This window comes from Callionymus lyra, chromosome 16, assembly GCF_982586985.1.
Source record: "Callionymus lyra chromosome 16, fCalLyr1.hap1.1, whole genome shotgun sequence".
NCBI classification, from domain to species: domain Eukaryota; kingdom Metazoa; phylum Chordata; class Actinopteri; order Syngnathiformes; family Callionymidae; genus Callionymus; species Callionymus lyra.
Window position 1 is genome coordinate 21,902,771 of NC_141833.1, and position 16,455 is coordinate 21,919,225.

At 39.1% G+C, this 16,455-nt stretch overlaps 1 protein-coding gene across 1 annotated transcript in view; it reads right to left on the reverse strand.

Moving 5' to 3' along the window:
• The window catches only part of colec12 (collectin sub-family member 12), a 29,004-nt gene extending 14,293 nt beyond the window's left edge, over positions 1-14,711 (reverse strand). Inside the window, exons 1-2 of the mRNA XM_087810585.1 lie at positions 14,478-14,711; positions 12,681-12,731 (exon numbers count right to left, since the gene is read on the reverse strand). Coding sequence (XP_087666711.1) covers positions 12,681-12,731; positions 14,478-14,484 — 58 coding nt within the window. The 5' untranslated portion in view covers positions 14,485-14,711. The remainder of the gene's footprint in view (positions 1-12,680; positions 12,732-14,477) is intronic.
• Positions 14,712-16,455: the final 1,744 nt, after the last annotated feature.

A 16,455-nucleotide genomic window follows, 5' to 3' on the forward strand; every position in this document is an offset into this window, starting at 1 on the left:
CATATTTTGGTTTGAAAACAAATGTAAGCAGTTACGACTGAGGACGAGAGGATACAGTGAGTCCAGCAGCTTTTAAAGCTGATGTTTGGACATATTTTGGTTTTAAAACAAATGTAAGCAGTTACGACTGAGGACGAGAGGATACAGTGAGTCCAGCAGCTTTTAAAGCTGATGTTCGGACATATTTTTGTTTGAAAACAAATGAAAGCAGTTACGACTTCGTCAAGAGTCATGTGGTCTGTAAATACTACAACACCAGAGTCAAGTACTGGACAATACTACACATATATACTTGTTACTACACTATCACAACACCAGAGTCAAGTACTGGACAATATTACAAATGCCCAAACACGGCCAAGTCAGTTTCCGTTTGGATGGTTGTTTCAAAATAAAAACAGACAAATGTTATATTTGATATTGTGACTAATCAATGTTAATGCTAAGCTAAGTAGCAGGTTATTAACATTGACACAGAGACTTCCAATTACAGTAAAACTGATTTTTAAATAGTTAAATAGGATTGTTTGGTGAAGGACAAAAAACACAAGGACATTTAAGATGGATTGAACATTCCTAAAATCACAATCCAACACCTGCTAAAAGAGTTTAGCTCCTTGTGTGATTGAGTTTGACACTCCTGGTCTGAGCTGTGTTCTACTGGCTTCTCCTCCTGCAAATACTTCCAGGTCTAGAGCTCAAACCTGCCCAGAGAATCATTTTATTGAAAAGGAACCTGAGCCTCCTGAGATGTTCCAACACAACCAGGTGATGCCGACAGTAAAAACCCAACAGAGGAACTCTCCGCCGAGACAAACAACATCAGGGTCTTTAAATACTTCAGCTCGCTCAGATACGTGCTTTTTGACTGGCAGCGAGAAAAGGTTTATGACACTTTAAATTGGCCTCGTCGGGACATCTGGACCTTGTTAAGCTGATCAAAGGCGAGATGCCAACATTTGATACGAGGTATTTTCGTGCCAGGTTTCGTAGGCACGGCTTTTTGTCCGTTCTTGTTGTTTTCATTAGAAGAACGTGCGCTTATTTTTGAAACGTCCACAGATCTAAGTTTATAGATGTGCTGATGGTAACAGCATGTATACGTCTCGTTACAAACTGCCCACAGATGACCTGGAAAAAGTCTTACATACATACATTGTGACCAGGTTCTTCTTTATCTGATGTATTTTAGGCAAAAAAAAATCAAAAGATCTTTGCAATTCAAGGGGCAGGAGTGATGTGAAAGGATGATGTTATTTTATGTTAATATTTATACCCTATTCTTTGTGTTATTTCCTATGACCTATGTTCTTTATATTTGCACTTTGTCACCTCTTTGCACTTTATTCTTTTTATTTGCACTTGTTTTTACGAAACTACGGTCTGGTATGTACTGGAAACCCAATTTCCAGAAGGAGAAATGAACATTAAGTAACTGTTATTTCTGTCTTTCTGTTTATCAAGTACATATTTTCAGAAACAACGAGTCTTGGAGATACATCTGCTAACACTAAACAAAGTAACCGACTCAGAACCGGATGAAAGTAAACATCAAAGGTTAATATCATAGAAAACCTTGTAGGGACACAAAGGGTTCATGTGGGATTTTCTAGAAGGAAGAGAGTTCAGTCAAAGTGTGAATGCCAGTTAAGCACCTGCACATTTTTCACAATTCATTGATCATTTTTTCGTGAGACACTTTCCTCTAGTCCTGTGCTGGACAATTATGTCATTTCTTCAGGGGCCAGTTTTGACTTGTAAACACCAGTGAAGTCAAAACTGAGAGCTCAATAATCCCGTCTTGCCACGACACGACTAACCGAGACCATGAAACTGCATTTCGGCAAAAAATGGACGAAACCATCGACTTAAAAAAACAAAGTTTCATTCAGCAAAGTAGAATGACACGGCCACTATATTAAAACCTCAACTGTAGATGGCGCTGAAGGTAAACCTCACTTTTATTAATTTGTGACAACCGTTGGTGAATTCGGGAACTGCTTGTTTTAAACTGGACTCGCACCGTAACTCTTCCAATGACATAACAAAACTTCTACTTTAAATGTTTGAGCTGCTGAAGAGAAGCATCCAGAGGTGAAGTCCTGTCGCACAAACACAAAAGTGGACGTTTGTATCCTTTTCCTAGAGAGTTCACAGTGGATTAAAGCAGTCAAATAGTTCAGTCTCCTTTGACTGAGACTATCTGCAGGAGTTATAATTGGTGGACGGACCTGTTGAAGCAGCAAATGTGTAGTTGATGATATCATTTTTCACAGCATCTGTGACTCATTAGGAGATGAAGGTGTTTCCGATTTTTTTTCAACTCACTATGTTTCTTCAAACTCAGCTTCATACCTGTAAACAAGTCGTTTTTACCGACTGGATTAACTTCTGGAAAAAGACTTCATCTCGACGAGTGTTCACGGTTGAAAGCTAACGACGACTCTGACACAGGAATGGAAAGTTGCAGATGATGTGTCGTGAGGTGGTGAGCAGACCCAGAGTTGGCCGACAGCATTTCCTAAACATAATTATGTCATATTCCATAACGAAGCTGTTCACAGAAACAGAAACTCCTGAACATTAAGATTCAACACTCGCTGACTGAGAATACAAACAAGTTTAGTCTTTAATCCTTTTAACATCAGATCTATCATCTTCTTATCCAAAAAACCCCCCAAAAAAACGGTAAACTACGATGTGTATCATCATAAATTGTTTTATAATACTCCAAAAATTATAATTCAAAGACATGTCTCTAGTTCAACACTGCAGAAAACTGACCAGAAACTGTTTCAACTGAGAAAAATCTCTAAACTTAGGAAAATGTTGTCACAACATGATCTGGATCTTATAATCCATGGGTTTGTGTTGTTCACACTATTATACAGTTTATTTTGGTGTCTAAACCAGAAGGATGTGTCTCGCCTGAAGTTCATACAAAACTCTTCATACTTCAAGTTCATACTTCAAACTGCAGCCAGAATTCTGAGCCGCTCTAGTAGAAGAACTCACATTTCTCCTTCAAACTCTTCACTGGCTGCCATTTTCTTTCAGGATCAACTTTAAAATTCTGGTTCAGGACCAGATGAGAGAAATCCTTCCAGACTGTTGCTCCTAAGCTTTGGAACCATCTCTGTGTTTGATGATCTACTGACTCCTTCAAGAAACATCTGTGTTTGATGATCTACTGACTCCTTCAAGAAACATCTGTGTTTGATGATCTACTGACTCCTTCAAGAAACATCTGTGTTTGATGATCTACTGACTCCTTCAAGAAACATCTGTGTTTGATGATCTACTGACTCCTTCAAGAAACATCTGTGTTTGATGATCTACTGACTCCTTCAAGAAACATCTGTGTTTGATGATCTACTGACTCCTTCAAGAAACATCTGTGTTTGATGATCTACTGACTCCTTCAAGAAACATCTCTGTGTTTGATGATCTACTGACTCCTTCAAGAAACATCTCTGTGTTTGATGATCTACTGACTCCTTCAAGAAACATCTGTGTTTGATGATCTACTGACTCCTTCAAGGAACATCTGTGTTTGATGATCTACTGACTCCTTCAAGAAACATCTGTGTTTGATAATCTACTGACTCCTTCAAGAAACATCTGTGTTTGATGATCTACTGACTCCTTCAAGAAACATCTGTGTTTGATGATCTACTGACTCCTTCAAGAAACATCTGTGTTTGATGATCTACTGACTCCTTCAAGAAACATCTGTGTTTGATGATCTACTGACTCCTTCAAGAAACATCTGTGTTTGATGATCTACTGACTCCTTCAAGAAACATCTCTGTGTTTGATGATCTACTGACTCCTTCAAGAAACATCTGTGTTTGATGATCTACTGACTCCTTCAAGAAACATCTGTGTTTGATGATCTACTGACTCCTTCAAGAAACATCTGTGTTTGATGATCTACTGACTCCTTCAAGAATCATCTGTGTTTGATGATCTACTGACTCCTTCAAGAAACATCTCTGTGTTTGATGATCTACTGACTCCTTCAAGAAACATCTGTGTTTGATGATCTACTGACTCCTTCAAGAAACATCTCTGTGTTTGATGATCTACTGACTCCTTCAAGAAACATCTGTGTTTGATGATCTACTGACTCCTTCAAGAAACATCTGTGTTTGATGATCTACTGACTCCTTCAAGAAACATCTCTGTGTTTGATAATCTACTGACTCCTTCAAGAAACATCTCTGTGTTTGATGATCTACTGACTCCTTCAAGAAACATCTGTGTTTGATAATCTACTGACTCCTTCAAGAAACATCTCTGTGTTTGATAATCTACTGACTCCTTCAAGAAACATCTGTGTTTGATGATCTACTGACTCCTTCAAGAAACATCTCTGTGTTTGATGATCTACTGACTCCTTCAAGAAACATCTGTGTTTGATGATCTACTGACTCCTTCAAGAAACATCTGTGTTTGATGATCTACTGACTCCTTCAAGAAACATCTCTGTGTTTGATAATCTACTGACTCCTTCAAGAAACATCTCTGTGTTTGATGATCTACTGACTCCTTCAAGAAACATCTGTGTTTGATGATCTACTGACTCCTTCAAGAAACATCTGTGTTTGATGATCTACTGACTCCTTCAAGAAACATCTGTGTTTGATGATCTACTGACTCCTTCAAGAAACATCTGTGTTTGATAATCTACTGACTCCTTCAAGAAACATCTGTGTTTGATGATCTACTGACTCCTTCAAGAAACATCTCTGTGTTTGATAATCTACTGACTCCTTCAAGAAACATCTCTGTGTTTGATGATCTACTGACTCCTTCAAGAAACATCTGTGTTTGATGATCTACTGACTCCTTCAAGAAACATCTGTGTTTGATGATCTACTGACTCCTTCAAGAAACATCTGTGTTTGATGATCTACTGACTCCTTCAAGAAACATCTGTGTTTGATAATCTACTGACTCCTTCAAGAAACATCTGTGTTTGATGATCTACTGACTCCTTCAAGAAACATCTGTGTTTGATGATCTACTGACTCCTTCAAGAAACATCTGTGTTTGATGATCTACTGACTCCTTCAAGAAACATCTGTGTTTGATGATCTACTGACTCCTTCAAGAAACATCTGTGTTTGATGATCTACTGACTCCTTCAAGAAACATCTGTGTTTGATGATCTACTGACTCCTTCAAGAAACATCTGTGTGTTTGATGATCTACTGACTCCTTCAAGAAACATCTGTGTTTGATGATCTACTGACTCCTTCAAGAAACATCTGTGTTTGATGATCTACTGACTCCTTCAAGAAACATCTGTGTTTGATGATCTACTGACTCCTTCAAGAAACATCTGTGTTTGATGATCTACTGACTCCTTCAAGAAACATCTGTGTTTGATGATCTACTGACTCCTTCAAGAAACATCTGTGTTTGATGATCTACTGACTCCTTCAAGAAACATCTGAAGACACTTTTAGACGTGCAGGCTGTTCCTTGATTTTCTGGGACTGTTTGTCTCTGTGTTGTATTTATTGAGTATTGTTTTGATTGTTTAAGCACTTTGTGACCCTGGTCTGGAAAAGTGTCTCTACAAATATAAATGACTTACTTACAAATATCTGAATGTACTGCTATACTTAAAATTCAGATCAAACGTTTTGAGAAAGTAACACAACAAGTAATAAAAACAAATAATGTTTTATTACCGGAATGAACTTCCTGCTCTGACTTCTGTACTGTGTTCTACTGTATACTGTTGTGTATTGTCATAGTTTGCACTACTGCTTATTGTACTACTACTTTGTTTTTGTAATCATTTATATTTTTATATGATGATCATTTCTATTTTATTTTAACATTTTGGACATTTTTCCTAATTATGACACGTTCTGGCAAAGTTATTTTATGTTTATTTCTTAGTTAAATAACGTACTGTCCAATATTTCTAGATTATTGAGTGACAGTCTATGACGTGGACTTGAATCCTACTGATCTAAACTGTTTCTGAAGGTAATAACTTGAACCACAGAAGGTGAAACATGATGGTATTAAGGTGAGAACTTAAGCTGTCAACAGACCTTTGAAGGCTCAGGTAGTTCATTAAACAACTCATGTGAACATTGGCAGGATGGAGTCGAGCGAACCCGTGCTGTGCTGGAGAAGCATCGACCCTCAGTCAGAACAGAACCATGTGTCGAACGCTGTGATGAATGGCCTTGAATTCGGTTTGGAATGAACCAGGTCTGGATCAAGGACACGATCACGATCTCTTCGGAGCCAAGAAGCATTTCTTACGGCTTTAGAAGGAGAGTTAAGATCAAAAGTACCAAACGATGCCAGGACAAGATAACGGGACTAATAGTCCGAAGACTCTGGTTTCAGTCACTGACGCCGTTAAACAGAGTTCGACGATAGAACGTAAATCTTCATGTGGAAAATACAGAGATTCCAGAATCTGTCTATAACACAAAGGTGCGGCTCGGGGGCTACATGCGGCCCTCTGACTGTATTTATGTGGCCCCCATGATGTCATGAGATCCATTTAGATCAGGGGTGCTCACACTTTTTCGGTTTGCAAACTACTTTTATAATTCACAAGTTCAAAAGATCTACCTTCATCAAATTTGCTCCACGTAAGTAGGAACATACTTTACTCAGATGATTTGCACTGAATGAAGTGACTGATTTCCTACTAAAAATGATCGTTCATTCGAACCCAAATGGTGCACAAAAAATATTCATGTGTAAGAATCTGTGCGTGACACGAATTCAAGCCCTTTTCCTTTGTTCATCATCAAAATCAACAAAGACTTACAGACCGGTTCATCCCTTTCCATGCCTCCATTTCAATATGTCGATCATATTTAAATGAAGCAAGAGACCTTAATTTCTCCTTCTGTGATCATGAAAAAACAAAAACAAATGATTTAGATCATCTAGGAACAAAGTAGGACTATAGGGTGCTTTATGTTTTTCCTCAGAGTGTCTTATGATTTATTGTCCCTTAAATAGATTTCATCCAAATATATGTTGTTTCCAAAAGTATATTAAATACGGTCAAATGTATTGTTTTGCACCGTTAGCTTGACTCAACATATATGTTGTGGGTCACAGGCTGACAGGATGCTTTCGATGAAGGGTCTGATGTGAAGGAACCGAGTGAGTCTTTCATGCTTGGAATCCTGTCGAAACCTCCACTGGTTCACTTCAAGGACCATCTGTGCTCAGAGGTTTCATCCACTCTGGACTTCTGCAGCCATCATCGGGTCCATGTTGTTGAACTCATGACCACACACGTCTCTTTCATGCCTGCAGGGCCATGTCAAACCACAGACCCCGGGGTCCAGGCCCACTGGTCGGCGAAGACACTGACCACACGAGAAATAGTTTGAGCAGCTGGACCGTGGTCCGTCTCGATAGAATTGTTTACATTTTTATAAAAGTAGCAACGGCAGGATCTCATAAACAGAGTTCCTGATGGATTAAACATCTCAGCGTCATCCACAACCCAGTGTCAAATCACGTGAGATCCCGGAGACTACAGTGACCTCACTGTGGAAGTTGACGTCAGTATGAACTACGTGTTCGGTTTAATGCAGATGGATTTTAATACAGTTTCCTCCTTAATGGACCTTCTCACTGTTCTGTGACCATTTAAAACAAATAAAAGCAGTTACAACTGAGGACGAGAGGATACAGTGGACTCTTTTAAAGCTGATGTTTGGGCATATTTTGGTTTTAAAACAAATGAAATCAGTTACGACTTCACCAGAGTCAAGTACTTAACAATACTACACATATATACTTGTTACTACACTATCACAACACCAGAGTCAAGTACTTAACAATACTACACATATATACTTGTTACTACACTATCACAACACCAGAGTCAAGTACTTAACAATACTACACATATATACTTGTTACTACACTATCACAACACCAGAGTCAAGTACTTAACAATACTACACATATATACTTGTTACTACACTATCACAACACCAGAATCAAGTACTGGACAATACTACACATATATACTTGTTACTACACTATCACAACACCAGAGTCAAGTACTTAACAATACTACACATATATACTTGTTACTACACTATCACAACACCAGAGTCAAGTACTTAACAATACTACACATATATACTTGTTACTACACTATCACAACACCAGAATCAAGTACTGGACAATACTACACATATATACTTGTTACTACACTATCACAACACCAGAGTCAAGTACTGGACAATACTACACATATATACTTCTTACTACACTATCACGACACCAGAGTCAAGTACTGGACAATACTACACATATATACTTGTTACTACACTATCACAACACCAGAATCAAGTACTGGACAATACTACACATATATACTTGTTACTACACTATCACAACACCAGAGTCAAGTACTTAACAATACTACACATATATACTTGTTACTACACTATCACAACACCAGAGTCAAGTACTTAACAATACTACACATATATACTTGTTACTACACTATCACAACACCAGAATCAAGTACTGGACAATACTACACATATATACTTGTTACTACACTATCACAACACCAGAGTCAAGTACTGGACAATACTACACATATATACTTCTTACTACACTATCACGACACCAGAGTCAAGTACTGGACAATACTACACATATATACTTGTTCCTACACTATCACAACACCATAGTCAAGTACTGGACAATACTACACATATATACTTGTTACTACAGTATCACAACACCAGAGTCAAGTACTGGACAATACTACACATATATACTTGTTCCTACACTATCACAACACCAGAGTCAAGTACTGGACAATACTACAAATATATCCTTGTTACTACAGTATCACAATATACTGTAATTTTGTCCATGTATATCGCGATACATATCTTATTGACTAGTGTTTGATACAAGTCTGTCGACCTTGATGTGGTACATTAGTCTGCTACTGTGTTTGCACTGTAGCCATCATTGTATCGAGTCCATGTAAGAGTAAAAAAGTTAAAAAGAAAGTAAAAAAGTTCAGGCACTTCTCATAGTTTCCTCTGCAGCAGATGTGAACACACAAACACAAGTCTTCATCTCAAACACTTGACTCAGTGGAAACACTCCAGTGTGGCTTCAGAACGCCGCGGCACACACGTCCGAGAACACAAAAGAATAAACGAAGCATACTGTGCGACGTTCTGCTGACTCCCTGCCAGGATAATCACTGTCGGAGTGACAACAGAACCACGTCTTGGCTCAGATCATCAGCAGCGGATTTAAAAAACGCTGCACATTTTTCACTTCTTCAAAAACAGCGAGCGCCGAGGTTGACGTTGGCTCCGGTTACAGCCAGAGGACTTTTTTCTAATACGACTCCGATGGTGGGACACTAGCAGAGACGTCTGAGTGTGTTGACGGAGAATGGAGTCAGACACCTTCAAGACGTGCGTGTTGCTGTTCTTGTCCCGGAGCCAAGGCCCGCTGCGAGAGGACGGCTCGAGAAAACATCCACGACACCCCTGCAGATGTCAGCTTGTGGCCTCGACCTTTGGGGACACGGAGGGAAAGAATCTGACGAATACCATCGAGACGGCTCTCAGATCCTCGACCAGCATCCTCTCCCGTGTTCAACAAAGCAAACATCGATGTGGAAAACTCGTGTCAAGCCTGGAACTTTGAGGACACGGTTACATAATCGGCAAGTGTTGTTTATCAGGAGCATTCCAGAGAAAAACATGTACTTTGACAGAAAGTTGAGTTATTTTCTCTCATCGAGTCAACATTTGTTATTCGACATTTCCGACTGAATCTGATCTGGTCTACACACCAAGACCGTTGACCAATGACAACGTTACTCTTTAGAAAGAAAGCTTTCCTTTTAGTCAGTTCGATGTACTGCCTTCCTGACCACATCTAGAACCAACCTATAGCATCAAGTACTTGAGCGAAATGACTAATAATTCAACGGATTTTTCCTCCAAAAAAAGAGAATCATTAATGGAAATACAATGTTTAACAACTAACTCCCAGAAGGAGGACTAGTCTGGGAAACAAGTTCAGCCTGTTTTATAGAGTATTATCAGAAGTTACAACCCACCACTTCATAATAACCTTTTATGGTTAAGAAAAGTATTTCAAATTGTACAACAAGATACATAATTTGAGCATCAAAGACACTATAAGATCCAAAACAAAGACAAGACTGCCGTTTGGAAAAGAATACACTTAAGAAACAAAACCTAGGCACATACTTACAGAAGTGAACTTACAGATGAGCAGAGACCTGCAATAGAAACTAATAGGTGCCCAAACACACATCGTAATATTATAATACGACATATTTTAATACACTTACGTTTGTCCAGTAACGATTTAAGGGGACACTGAATTGTGATTGTTCCTTTCTCTTTTGGTTGAACTATTAGAACTGAAAGTCAAAATATGTCCAAACATCAGCTTTAAAAGCAGCTGGAGCCCACGGTATCCTCTTGTCCTCAGTTATCTTGCATGATTTAATTGTTCCTCAGCTGGAGAGGACATAACTGCTGCCATCAAGCGGCCAGAAGTGTAATTGCAACACAAAAATGAAAAAAATCCAGTGAATATTGAACCTTAATTGTTCTTTAAAAAAAGAAGATTGAATTGTTTTATTTTAAACACACTATATTGAAATATTAACCATAAAATAACTATGATACAAATGAAATATTATTTGAAAGCCCCCTCAAGAAGACAAATCGATACAGTATACATACATAGTACATATATACATATATATGTATGAATTTTTTCCTCACATCTCTACTTAAAGATACTTTTGAAATGACCATGGTGTCGGTCAGTGATTACTAACCACTGCGCACGCAGGAAATCACCAAGTGTGTCGTGAAAATATTCCCCATGATTCCTACTCTAAGAGCCAATATTCGAGGCACACTTTCCGACATTATCCGGCATCTCTTCCTGTGCCACAGATGCCGGCACCCACTCTAACCGATAACAGCTTCCAAACTGGGAAGGTTTGGCGCCTGCATTTGGAAACTGAATCGTCGTCAACACACTCCAGTCGTCGACTCCAGGGACTCTCAGCGATCTCACGGATGTTCCGCTCCGACTCCAGTCTTTACAAGGATTGTAATAATCGTGAGGGTCTTTAATGAGAAAAATAATCAGTCAGGAAATGAAGTGCCTCCTGCGGTACTGCTGCTTAAGTAACTCGAGACAATGAGTCGGAGCTGAGTCGACATATTCAAACCTGCTTGTGTGCCGATGAGAAGCAGCTGCTTTCACCTGCTTCCACCGACTCTCTGAGATAAACGGGGAGAAAAAGTCCTGTTTGTTTAACCGCAGATGACCTGTTTGCATCTTTAAGGCGGACGCCTGCTGGGAGGCACTGACTTGTGTCTGGATTTGAGACCCACGTGTCCGTTATTGGTCAATCCAGGATTGACCTATCTGACCTATGAACAGCCACCGACGACATCACACGCAACAACAGACGGACCAGCAGTGACCTGCGTCATCTCATCGATTCTTCCCTTCTTTAATCCATTAATGCCACTCTTCTATCTCCCCGCGTCTCGCCTGAAGGACTCGCCGACATTTTTATTGGATACACAAGAGCTTAATCTTTCATTAGGACCACGGACCCCGGAGGGGCTCGTAAGCAACAGGCTGGCACCGGAGAAAACATTCTTCTCTGGTAATAAAGTCTGTAAATTAAAACCACTTGTTCTGGTCCCAGAAATAAGCACAATCAGGAATGTGACTTCTCAGCTAAAAGATGACAAATGTTTCCCTGGTGAAGGGAGGATGATAGAAGGATAAAAAAAAGAAGTGAGAGAGACAGAAACACATGTTAGAGTGGAGTCGTCCTAACGTGAGCCGTCTTTTTCCACCTCTGTCATTATTCCAGAGAACTTCGCTGACACAGCAGACTGCAGCCCCGGAGGCTCAGGATACCTTCTCCCACTCTCCTCCCACTCCCAGTATGTTTGCATTGAACAAACTCCCAGGATGGACACAGGAAGTGGTCGAGCAACCTTTCGCATTTACACAGAAACGGGGCTGAAATAAATGTGACGCTAATTCCTCGCGGAGCAGGAGTCAAACCCACGGATGATCGTGTCTCGCTCCACGACAAGAAAATAAATTCCAGGTCGTCCAGGAGGGTGAAAATCCCACCTCGGTGTTTACTGCAGGAGCAGGAAATGAGAAAGCTCATTTCTGAGTTATTCACTTTTGGCCAAACACAGATATGATTGCAGTTGAGTGGGCTGCCCGGGAACACCCGGGATGTGCGGTCGACTCTGTTGCTCTACGAACCCTATTCCCGTCAACGACGTATAAGAAGGTGTTCTCAGCACATTTGTTTTTTTAAACATGGCTTGACTATGATGTTTGTTCACATGTTTATTACGTATCCACATTATAAATTGAACTTTAATCTTATACTGTGCATTGTTAACGGTCAAAATTTTACAATTTCCTTCAATCAGCCTCAGTATTGACTGAACTGTAGGTTCTTAAATAAGAATTATTAGACTAAAATACTACAGCACCACTAACATCATTGTTTTTCCAATGTTGCTGCATTTTTGCTAAAATATTTGTCACAAACATTCCTTCAAGGTTTCTGACGGGGTCGATGTGGGACTCACCAAACCTCTTGTACCCGAAGGACTGCACGTCCTCTTCTTCGGTATAATCGTCTGAAAGAACAAGAAAATAAAAACAGATTTAAACAAGTCGACCAACACCACATGTGTATAAAAGATTGTCACAACATGATTAGTAGTAATAGAAACTTATAACCTATAACTTAGTTTCTCCGATTTCTATTTGTTAAGGCAGCTCTTACTGTAAAAACTAATGATTTATTTCATTAAAATGTAATAAAACAGCTTCACAGTATCTTTCAATCACCTGGAATATAGTAGTAGAATGTAATTCATGAAGGTGATAGAGCTCGTCCAGCATATTATTCTTCATAACATTGCATTCAAGCGAAAAAAAACAATTAAAATACTGAAAACTCAGATGTATGTGATGCCTTGATCGTCTCCAGCACATATTTAAGGTGCTCGTCTGATACCACACAACTTAGTTGAGCTGGTTTTGTATCTAGTTCTGATAAGAGAAGAACAAATGAGTCCATAAATTAACTGTATCAACAGGAACGACTGGATTCTTCTCTCTGACGATGCTGGGTAGAGTCTGGACGTTTCCTATCCAGGTTTTTGAAGAGAATCCAATCATCTGTCAGACTTTGCTGCTCGATCAAATGAAATACAGATAAAAAAAAAAGCACTCTGAGAGTGCACACCTCCCCCGGGGAGCTTATTTAACATATTATCAAATAATTAAATTAACTTTCATGATTAAAGAATCGTATCTTTTCACAGTATTAGTTCCAGGACAATGAATACAACCCTTAGCACTTACTTAAAAAGCACCGGGGTCGTAACACCAGACCTTAAATCTCTACCTATCTACCTCTAACTATCTAGGAACAAGCAACTATACTTTCCTTACATGAAAGTTGAATGGATGTCATTGTTTAATTAAATGTAATTCATTCTATTTTAATCAATTGTTTAATATTTGTCACTTTATGGTAATGTATGTTTTTATTTTATTTTATTTTTTCTTTGATCAATCTCTTATTATTCATTCATATTATTTATTTTTTTATATTCTGTACTGCATCACAACATCGTGTTTACAACATCGGGCAAAACAAGTTTTTGATTCTTGTAAGCTGTGTTTAATCAATTAAACTTTCATCTTCCTTTGAAGTAAATCTGAGCGCGAGAGCAACAGTAATGAGCAGCCAAACAAGTAAATGATAAATCCTTCAAAACCTTCCTGATGCCAGATGCAAGTATAGGTTTTTTTCTCCTGAATTTCACAAGTAGTTTTAATTCACTTTGCAGCCGCAGTATAATGGAATGTGCATTATTACGGCTGCTGACGAGAAAATATCTTAATCCTGGCAGATTAGCTTCACATTGTTCATAATTCTCAGAGCAGACGAGACTAAAGTGCTGTGGAAACGTAACACCAGGACGACACACGCATGACCTGAACGTATGTACGTATCAATAGTCATGACCTGCCAACATACACACCACGTTCCCATTAGCATGCACAGGAGTGTGAGGATTAACAGGGTAAAGCTGCGCCGCAACAAAGCGGCTCATTCATGCCTCGGAAACCGGCTGCGTCAGGGAATCCTGGCCACCAGCAGGAATCAGGTGGACGACCTGAAAGATCTCTCCAGGCTGCTTGTTTTCTACGTGTGATGAGCGGCGGCGGCGGCCACATGCAAAACAATCTCACGACTAATAGGAACCAGATGCCAGAGTCGCGGCACACATTCCGTAAAGAAAAGAGTGACAAAGAAACTTCAGAGGGAAACTTCACAGGTTATCCAGGAGAACGTCTGCAGGACCCACCTTTCATGGTGATCGAGAAGAACCCTGGCCAGATTACATCCACAGCATCGCTAGAGAAAAAATGTTGCACCTCAAACTATTTTACCCTCATCGCACTTTTCACCCCAGAAGAGGATCAATCAAGAGTCCAGGGGAAGAAAAAAAAATGCATGAACGAGAAGCTTTTGAAACACAAGTTCCTCTGAAGCTCTTTCTAGATGTTGCTCTGCAACCGCGTCCGCTCAAGAAAGCGCAGTGGCTCGAAAAAAGTGAAATCCAAACATGAGAGGAAGTTGTGCGTCTGTTAGGAGAAACCACGTGTTCTCACATCTGTGCACACCGTCTGCAGGGGCGTTCCCAGCCAGCAGACGGCCCTCTGCAGCGGACACCCCGGCCACCAAAGCAAAGAGTCTCACATTCGCAGTAATCTACCGATTTATTCACATGAATCAACTGTTCAAGACCAGCTGCATAAGAAAACATCGATACACTTCATTATTGCACTGCATTGATTTATTTTTTCTTTTGGCTTTAAATCAAATTTTATTGTTATCAAGGTTATTTAATGGTTTCTATTTCAATAAGTCTGTATAAAAATAAAACAATAAAAAGAGTTTTTTAAATGTACAACTAACAGGTGTTCATTAAATGGCCTCTAGATGGCAGCAGTCATAACGTCCGCCGCAGCTAGAGGAAGAATGAGGCCGAGAAGATACAGTGAGTCCAGCAACTTTTAAAACTGATGTTTGGCCATATTTTGGTTTAAAAAACAAATGAAAGCAGTAACGACTGAGGACGAGAGGATACAGTGAGTCCAGCAACTTTTAAAACTGATGTTTGGCTAATTTTGGTTTAAAAAACAAATGAAAGCAGTTAGGACTGAGGACGAGAGGATACAGTGAGTCCAGCAGCTTTTAAAGCTGATGTTTGGACATATTTTGGTTTGAAAACCAATGAAAGCAGTTACGACTGAGGACAAGAGGCTACAGTGAGTCCAGCAACTTTTAAAGCTGATGTTTGGACATATTTTGGTTTAAAAAACAAATGAAAGCAGTAACGACTGAGGACGAGAGGATACAGTGAGTCCAGCAACTTTTAAAGCTGATGTTTGGACATATTTTGGTTTAAAAAACAAATGAAAGCAGTAACGACTGAGGACGAGAGGATACAGTGAGTCCAGCAACTTTTAAAGCTGATGTTTGGACATATTTTGGTTTAAAAAACAAATGAAAGCAGTAACGACTGAGGACGAGAGGATACAGTGAGTCCAGCAGCTTTTAAAGCTGATGTTTGGACATATTTGGTTTAAAAAACCAATGAAAGCAGTTACGACTTCATCAAGAGTCATGTGGTCTGTAAATTCTGTAACACCAAGTATTTGACAATACTACAAATATATCCTCTTTCCTACAGTATCACAATACACAATACACATCCCTTTTCAAGACAAAGTTCTGATAAAAGATAGATGTTTGTGTGTTGTGCAAGGTCGTTCCTAAACCCTTCATCCACCTTTTGTCCCCTTGAAGTTATTGCTGTCGATAAAATTTCACATGCTAAAAAAGGTATTGAAATATATAGATCAGGGGTTTAAAACTCACTCCACAAAGAGGGAAAAGAAATCAGTCAAGATCCCGGGCCGAACAAAATGTAACTGTAAACTATTTATTTATTTATTTTTCACCAGATTTGATCAGTTTATTTTCTTAAACACACACATTTAGTTTAGTTTTGTTTACGATGTAAACATGAACATTAAAATACTCTGATTTATGAAACAACCATCTTGTGAATTTGGCCGCTGGGCCTTGATCCATCTTTAAGTTTGGTGCTAATGTTACCATATGTGGAAAAAAGCAATGACTTAAGGAGTCTTCTAACTAAGTTAATATAAATAAAACTATTATTATTGATCTGTTCTTGTCATGTTAGCTTTTCAGACACAAGTCCTCCTCAGAACTGGAAGCAACTCTTTACTCCTCTTTATTTGTTTCACAAA